We start from the raw sequence: 9,359 nt of genomic DNA on the forward strand, positions 1-9,359 counted from the left end.
AGAGAGAGAGAGAGAGAGAGAGAGAAAGAGAGAAAGAGAAGGGAGATGGGGAGAGAGAGAGAACAATAATAACAACGATGACGACAACACCAGAAGCAACAGCAACATCATCAATATGAAGAAAGGGGGAGGGAGACAACAACAATAACAATTATGAGCAGCCATTACAACATCAAAATTCTAGACAATATTGGCATATCAAATACAAGTAGCTTCATAAATTATATCAACAACAGCAATAAAGAAGACGACGAAAAGAGAACGAGAGAGAGAGAGAAAAAATGGAGAGGAAAAAAGAGCAAGAAAGATTTATATACTGGTAGGCCTACAGCAACTCACCATATCTACTTCCTGATGCAAGTGTACTGCTAAATCCAATCTGCTTTGTTTTTACAAATATTGAATTTTTCTTGCCTTCCTCTGTTTCTTTTGGTGAACTTGTGCAAAGCACTTCACTTCGTAATGAAGTCTGACATGTGTATGCAAGAAGAAGTGCCAAAGAATCTAGATCTAGATCTAGATCTTGACTGGGAGATGGGCACTGAATTAGATCTAGATAGATCTAGATCTAAACCAAAGAAACTGTCTCCAGATGCGATGAAGCCTAGATTTAAAACTTAGATTTACAATGAATCTCTCTATATCTAGAATCTAGATATAGATATATTAGAACGCAAGATGTGTGTTTTGAAACAAATTTTCTCTGAATTATACACTATTTAAGCTTGATCTACTTATCCACCAATTGACTTACCTTTCAGTGTCTTTAGGAAAAAGATAGAAATCTAATTCAGGTCGTCTGTTTATAAAAAAAAAAGTACAGTTTATTGCACGCCACTCACAGTGTGTGTTCTTAGTAGTAGTAGTATGGGGTTTTACGGCGCTCGCAACTGCTAAGGTCATATGTGTTCTTAGAATAAGCCATGTTTGTTCGAGTTTACCGCCGCAGTTCCAGTTGTCACGCGATTGGTCAGATTCGCGGTCTGGCCCTAGCTGTACTGTCTCGTTTACATTTCTAGGTCTCTGGTATTACCTTTCGTGTCCAATGGCATCGGTAGCCGAGGGGCTGGGCTGCTGGGCTCGTAATCGTGAGATTGCTGGTCCGAGGGTTCGAGCCTCAACTTGGTCTGACGTTGTGCCCTTGGGAAAGGAACTTTACACCAATTTCCCATTTGGTTTCTCAAACCTCTCTAGAGATCTACAATTACACCACTGTTTTAAGTCTGGCGAACTAGTCGGGACTACGGGTGCTAAGTATGCATTCTTAAAAGAATGGTTAAATAGTATAGGTTTCACGCCCTTATCAGCATTATTACTATTATGTTGTTTAAGAGGCGGGACCTCCGAATTTAACGTCCATCTCCGAAAGGACCGAGCCAAGGGGGAAATTCGTGTAAAGTGCCTTTCCCAAGTACACAACGTAGGACCGAGCTGAGACTCGAACCCCTGAACTCGCAATCTCACGATTACAAGTCCGGTATCCTAACCACTAGACTACCGACGCCATTGTATGCATTCTCAGAAAAAGTGCGTCGATCATTATGATTAGGCCTAATCTATCCTGCCAGCTTCTGTTTGGTGACCGGTTGGAACATCTGAGTGGGAACAAATACAGAAAGTGGGATAACTTTGTGAAAAAACATTTTTTTCCAAACCCCAGTACTTTTGTTAGGTGTCCTTGGGATGTTCTCTCTCTCTCTCTCTCTCTCTCTCTCTCTCTCTCTCTCTCTCTCTCTCTCTCTCTCTCTCTGCCGCCGGGAGACGAGTAAACTCTTCTGCGGTGTCAATAAATCAAAGTTAAACGAGGGGGACAGCGAGTTGAAACAAATCCATAAATCGTGAATTTTGCTGATGAACGTGTATTTTATACAATACACAAAAACATTAAAAAGGAAAACCCCCCCCAATAAAAACAAACAGACAAACAGACAAACAAACAAAAACCAACAACAATTTCACATAGTTTTAGAACAGCACGAATGTTATAATTGAATCTTGAATACTACAAACTCGGGATTCAACGAAAGGAGACGAATTCCCCGTAAAAAAAAAAATTGAAATCAACAAAATAACTCTAATTTAACGAACACAGAAATGAGCAAACTCGAATTCAACGAAGCCCCTCGTTGGTTTCTCCCCATAATATAATTCCCGTCTCAGATCTCCGTTTCACCGCCGCCGTAGTATTTGCTGTAGTCGTAACTGTCCTCCTCGTAGCTCATATTGTCATATTCCTGATTTTTCTTCTCTTTCCCGTCATCCTCCTTCCTCGGTTTCTTTTTCCTTCTTCCTGTGCGCAGACCCAGGCCTCGCAGCTTGAACACTATATCGTTCCTGTACATGGCAAACTCGCCGAGGTCAAACTCTCTCCGCATGTGACCTGCCGATGACCCCGTTCTCGGGGCATCGCTTTGTTTTGTTTCGTTCTTGTTGTCCGGTTTCAAATTTTGTCCAACCGCTCGATTTGTTTTTGTTGCTGTTGGTGGTGGTGTTGTTAATGACTTTGCAGACGTTGATTCGTTGTGAGAGCTGCGGTTTTTGCTGGCACTACTACCACCTCCACCACCACCTCCACCACCACCTGCAGCAGCAACATGAACTTGTTTCTTCGTCTTTGCAATAACTGCAGACTCAGTGACGTTGTTGTTATCACCTTTTTCGTCGTCGTCGTCGTCGTTGTCGTTGTTGTTGTTGTTCTTGTTATTGAGCATGTACAAAGCGGCACGCCCCCTCAGTCTAGCTGCTTCTGCCGCGGCACTCAAACTGCGCAGGCGCAAGTGTATCGGGTAGACAGAGCCGACGTTGACGATATTTTTGTTGTTGTTGTTGTTGTTGTTGTTGTTGTTACTGGTCACGTGATGAGCACTCCTTGAGGCGTGCCCCTGGCTACGTGGAATTGCCTGGATGGTTCTAGAGATGGAGAAGAGATCGCTCTGGTGTGCTTGGGCAGCGGTTGTCGAAGAGGAAGCGTTGGCGGAAACTGTTGTAGTTGATGACGCATCGTTTGCTGACTCCTGGTGGCCAGAGGCGGCGGCGGCAGATGTCTGACCTGTGGTTGGTGCTCGCCCCAGGCTGTCGGACGGTGACCTTTCTGCTTGATGACCTCTGTAGGAGGAGATCAAGGAGTGTAGTAATGCATCAGGTAATGAAAAAATTACGACCGTACAGTCTACTAAATTTATCAAATCTTATCAAATTAAAAGGGCTTTATTTATGTGTCGTGTCCCGCGTGCTCATATGACCGTAGGCAGTTGAGAGTGCCGTAAAACACTTACCCCAAAAAAAGGGGGGGGGGGGTTGGAAAGGTCACTGTCACAGTTGTTTCTCTTTACTCTCTATAAAAACTACGCTAGCGTGCACACAATGGGCGAGCAAATGAAAGGCAAATCACTAGTCTTGCTATTGTCGAGTGCGTACGCAAATGACAACAACAATAACAACAACAACAGCTATAACAACACAACCACCCCACCACCGTCACCTCAAAAAACAGCAAAAGCAACAACAACAACAACAACAACAACAACAACAACAACAACAACAACAACAACAACAACAACAACAACACACTATTATGATTCGATTATACTGTACTTATCCTTCAGACGTTCTCGTCTTTTTGGTTTGGTTGTCAGTGTAGTTAGGAGGCTAAAGGCTTCTGCCGTCGTTTATTGTGATTTGTGCAACGAATATTATGTATAGGCCTATGATATAATACCATTGTGATGTTCTTAATTACAAGATTCTGATAACTATCCTCAACATACTACTAACGTGCTGAATATTGGGACAATTTCTAGGGAGGAAGTTCGTAACTAGAAAGGGTCACTAGACTAGAAATTATCAGTATATTGATACAAAAAAACCCTGAATTATGTATAGGCCTATGATATAATACCATTGTGATGTTCTTAATAACAAGATTCTGATAACTATCCTCAACATACTACTAACGTGCTGAAAATTGGGACAATTTCTAGGGAGGAAGTTCGTAACTAGAAAGGGTCACTAGACTAGAAATTATCAGTATATTGATACAAAAAAACCCTGATCAGAACCCGTGTGTTGACCATAGCCAACACATCACGCGCACGAAGTTATACTCATCAGATGATGCGTCGATCTGACAGGATTTGGCAGGGAAAGGGGAAAAAAAAAGAATTATGCAAGCGACAGTGAAACGGATACAAAGTGATATGAAAAGAAAATCGCTACATAAAGTTGGAGATATAAGCAGAATGAATAAATTACACTGAAACCACCAACCAAAAAAGCGGTTGGTGGAGGTTCTGGGCTCACATACCCATGGCCTAGACTTTTCATCTCTTGCGCTATAAACCTGTAGTTGTCTTTGATCATTCTGAAAATATAGACACGATTAAGTGATAATGTGTAGCCAATATAAAGTTCCGTATTAGACACATGTTTGTGTACAACTAGTTTGGATTTTGACCAATATTGATAACTTAAAACAATATTGCAGTGGAGCGGACATTTTATGGAAAGAACAGAAAACGTAAAATAGCAATGATAATGATAATAATGATGTAAATACGATGTGTGTCTTATCATAGTCTGAAAGGGCAATTTATGCAGAAAGAATGGCAAGAGCCTGAGTTTTTTTTATTGTGGAAATGTTCTAGAAGCAACTCCCAACAACTGGAAAAGCTAGAAGAAGATGAAAAAGAAGAAGAAGAAGAAGAAGAAGAAGAAGAAGAAGAAGAAGAAGAAGAAAAAGAACAAGAACAAGAACAAGAACAAGAACAAGAACAAAACAAGAAAAAGATGAATAACAACAACAACAACAACAACAACAACAGAAAGTGGAATGAAGAAAGTGAACAGTACATTACAATTAACTAACCACATGTCATTGCATCAAGACATTTCATCGATCAATAAATTTTATTTCTTATTTGGCTAGACACAGAACTTTGCAAAACAAAGAACGTGTATATGTCGGCGTTTTAAGCAAAGGTTTGAACTTGAAGGAATAATCTTTATCTTTTTCCTTCCTGAGCTTCACAAGAAATAAAAATGCCAAACTGAACATTACAGGAATCAAACCTAATAGACAGCTGGATGTTCATTTGTGGGTGCTAACCACAATCACGCACTGATCTCAGCGTCTATTAAAATACGAGTATAATCATAGTGAATTGTAGACTATAGATAGCATTTGCATAGCGCAAATTCCCGCAAAACAGCAAAAAGCAAGCTCTATGCTCTTTACAATCTATAGGGCCTATTACCACCCCAGCAGACATGATAGCATTCTGAAACAATCTCAACTTCCAAGGAAGTATACAGTGTATGCAGCCGTTTATAGGAGGTTATACTCTAACATACTGACGCGATCTTTCGCTGTCTTTAGTCGGGTACCAAGGACCTTAGGGGAATTTCGTGTAAAGTGCCTTTCCGAAGGACACAACGTCGGCCCGCGGCTCGAACTCCCGAACCCGCAACCTCAAGATTACGCGTGGACTACCCACTAGACTATCGACGCCACATATGAGCTTACGTCGTAGTCCCAAACATTTCATTTTCTACATGTCGCAAGAAAGTAAAATATAATAATTATGTAGGACAGTGCTTTCATGCGTTCCCTGTAGAAAGCGGTCATTTTCAAAACAATATTCATCATCATCAATGCCTTTCACCCCTGGCAGGGTATAGGCCACATACAAGCTCCTTCTATTTATTTCTGTCCTGGGCCATCCTTCCAAGCTCGTTCCAAGTGAGCTTCATTTCTCTCATGTCCCTTTCCACACATCTCCTCCATGTTTCCCGTGGCCTACCCCAGCCTCGTGCTCTCTGTGGGTTCCATTGTAGCGACTGTCTTGTGATATTTCCGCTGGGCTTTCTGAATGTGTGTCCCTTCCATCGCCATTTTCTTAATTCTATTTCCACTCCTATATCGTTTTATTCTGTCCTTTCCTACAGATCTTCATTTTTTATTCTATCCTGCCACTTAATTCTTAGGGTACTCCTCATACATTTGTTGATGAACGCCTGGACTTCATCCAGTATTGTCTTTGTTGTCTTCTATGTTTTGCAGCCGTAGAGGAGCACAGACTTGACATTGGAATTAAAGGGTCGAAACTTGGAGCGCAGTGAGATGTTGTTTGCTTTCCAGACTTTTGATAACTGATTGAATGCTGACTTTGCCTTGGCGGTTCGTGCTTTAACATCTGCCTCGGTTCCACCTTTACCATCGATGACACTTCCAAGGTAGGTAAAAGAGTCCGCGTCTTCCAGGGGAGTGTCTTCCACTGTCACAGAAGGGCTTGAAACTTTTCTTAGCTTTAATACTTTTGATTTTGATTTGCCCGGATGTATACGTAGGCCAACACTCCTTGATAGGCTGTTGAGCGCCTTCTTTTTTTCTTGCATCTGAGTATGCGTGTGAGAGAGCAGTGCACAAGGTCATCGGCGAAGTCCAAGTCGTCCAGCTGCTGCGAAGGGATCCACTGTATTCCATTGTGTTTGCTTCTGGTGGCTTCTTTCATAACCCAGTCAATTGCCAGTATGAAGAGAAAGGTGAGAGCAAGCATCCTTGTCGCACTCCATTCTGTACCTGGAATGGTTCTGAGAGTTGTCCTTCGTGGAAGACTTGTCTGCTTCTTCCGTCATATGTGGCCTTCACAAGGTTGACGATTTTCTCAGGTATTCCAAAATTCCGCATGAGTTTCCACAGAGTTTCCCTGTCCACGCTGTCAAATGCCTTTTCATAATCGATGAAGTTGACCACGAGTAGCGAATTCCATTCAAGCTATTACTCAACAATGACGTGCAGAGCAGCGATCTGGTCAACACATGATCGGTTCTTGCGGAATCCTGCCTGGTTTCTTCGGAGTTTCTCGTCCGTTGCCAGCTTGATTCTCTCCAGGAGTATCCTGTCAAAGACTTTCCCAGATATGGACAGGAGAGTTATGCCTTTGTAGATTTATAATTACTGAAGTCTCCCTTCTTTGGCAGCTTGATTAGGTGGCTTTCCTTCCAGTCTGTTGATGTTTCCTCCTCTTGCCAAACCTTTTCGAATAATGTAGAGCATAGAGAATTTCTACTGATGTACTCGTATCTTTATCTGCCTTACGTGGTTCCGGTGGTATATGGTCGGGACCAGCTGCCTTGTTGGACTTCAGTGATGTTATAGCTGCAGCAATCTCCTCTCTCGAAGGTGGCTCCGTAACTATTGGGAGGTCATTTCTGGCTGGAAGAATTTCTGTTTTTTTTCTGGAGGTGTTCTATTCAAGAGTTGATCAAAGTGCTCTCTCCATCGGTTGAGTTGCCCCTCTGGGTCGAATATAGTCTTTCCCTCTTTGTCTTTCACTGGTAGAGCGGGCTTGCTGAACCTACCTGAAAGAGTTTTTGTTGTCTGGTGTCCAATCCGCAAGTGTCCGTCTGTTGCTGCTTTCTCTGCTTTTTCGGCCAGGCCATTCAGGTAGGTATTCTTGTCTCTCTTGATGGAATTCTGTACCTCCCGGTTTACTATTGTTGTGCAGCGAGTTTCTCAGTTCGGGTACGGCTGTTGTTGACTTGGGCCTTCAGCTCTCTTCTTCTTTTGACTTTCTCAAGAGTCATGTGAAATCCATTCATTCCTGGTCCTGATTTTGGGTCCTAGGGTGTTCTGGCACATTGCATTTACTGCCGCTTTTTATCTTGTTCCGGTGTTCGTTTACTTCACATTTATCCAGATCTTGAAGGGCTTGAAATCTGTTCTTCAGTTCCAATTTGAATTCATTCTTCTTTGCTGAGCGGGTCTTTCAGAAGGCTGACTTCATACTTTTGACGACTTCCAGATGTGACTTTTGCACACCTTCTCAGTTTCAGTTTTATCTTTCCAAGGATCAAATGGTGGTCTGATGCGATGTCTGCTTCTCGTAAGACTTGGACGTCCTCTAGTGAACGTCTAAACTTTCGGGAGATGCAAAATTGGTCAATCTGGTTTTCTGTTGCTCCATCTGAGGAGACACAAGTGGCCTTATGAATCCTTTTATGTGGGAAGATTGTTCATCCAATAACCAAGTTGTTGAATGCACAGAAGTTCTGGAATCTTTCTCCGTAGTCATTTGCCTCTCCTAATCCATGTCTGCCCATTTGCTCACAATTACTATTGTCCGAACCTACCTTTGCATTTAGGTCCTCCATGACAATGTCGATGTCCTTACCTGGACGTTTGTCGATCACACTCTGCAGGCGGTCGTAGAAGTCATCTTCATTCTCCTTTTCTGCATCATTAGTTGGGGCATACACTTGTATGATGTTCATGTCTATGACCTTCTTACTACCATCTCTTCCCTTGAGTTCTTTCTTTGTTCCAAATGAGGCCATGACGATCCTTGGGCCGTGCGCTTCCCAGCCCCTGAATGTCTTTTGAGATGTTTTGGATATGTTTTTCCTTACTCATTCCCTGTGTGGTCCATCACTTTCATTTCCCTAATAAATGAAAAGCCCCCCCCTTTCATATTATGTTTCTGTTCAGACTGGTTCAAGTGGGTTTCGCCTATTCCCAGCATATGTAGTCGGTATCGGTGCATCTCTTGAAGGACCTGTTCAGTTTTTCCAGCCCCATAAAGGTTCCTAAGGTTCCACCCACGATCCGATCCTAAGAGACTTGGACTTGGATGATAGTGGAGGCTTCTGCCCGGCAGCTTCCTTTCAGCTTTCACTGCCTTGCGTCATAAACTCTCCATTCGTAGAAAAACAATGTTATTCTACCAAAATAAGTAATAACTAGAGACTGTTTACCTGGCCTACCCACATAATATCTTTTACCTGTTCTACCCACACAATAATGTCCAACTTACATCATATCGTTTGCCTGTCCAACTTACATAATATCTTTATCTGTTCTACCCACATAATATCGTTTACCTGTCCTACCCACATAATATTGCTCACCTGTACTACCCACATATCGTTTACCTGTACTACCCACATATCGTTTACCTGTACTACCCACATATCGTTTACCTGTACTACCCACATATCGCTTACCTGTACTACCCACATATCGTTTAACTGTACTACATGTACTCACATAATATCGTTTACCTGTCGCACCCACACATTGTTTACCTACCTGTCCAACTTAAATCCTATCGTTCACCTCTCCTGTCCACAAATCGTTTACCTTTTCTTACCCACAATTCGTTCACCTTTTCTGTTTAACAGTCGTACCTTTCCTATCCACAAGTCGTGTTCTTCTTTGTTTACTTTTCCTATCTACAAGTTTTTTTTACCTTTTTGTTTCGTTTAGTTATAGGGGGTGCCCACTAGCGTGAGGGAATCGGGTCGTCGGGTCGGGTCGTTTTCTGAAGGTTTCAGTGGACACTACAAGTTACAACCTCGCCTCG

General features: G+C 42.4%; 1 protein-coding gene across 1 annotated transcript; it reads right to left on the reverse strand.

The window, feature by feature from the left end:
* Positions 1 to 7,259: 7,259 nt before the first annotated feature.
* LOC118477908 (craniofacial development protein 2-like) lies at positions 7,260 to 8,972 on the reverse strand. The gene has a single exon (XM_035970573.1). It carries the CDS (start codon positions 8,332 to 8,334, stop codon positions 8,014 to 8,016), a length of 321 nt encoding a protein of 106 aa, XP_035826466.1. The 5' UTR covers positions 8,335 to 8,972; the 3' UTR covers positions 7,260 to 8,013.
* Between the last annotated feature and the right edge of the window lie 387 nt (positions 8,973 to 9,359).

The sequence above is a fragment of the Aplysia californica genome, unplaced genomic scaffold, assembly GCF_000002075.1.
Source record: "Aplysia californica isolate F4 #8 unplaced genomic scaffold, AplCal3.0 scaffold00012, whole genome shotgun sequence".
Classification (NCBI taxonomy): Eukaryota; Metazoa; Mollusca; class Gastropoda; order Aplysiida; family Aplysiidae; genus Aplysia; species Aplysia californica.

Excerpts from the sequence above, each read along its gene's own strand:
- LOC118477908 (XM_035970573.1), bottom strand. The coding sequence starts at position 8,334 with ATGGCCTCATTTGGAACAAAGAAAGAACTCAAGGGAAGAGATGGTAGT.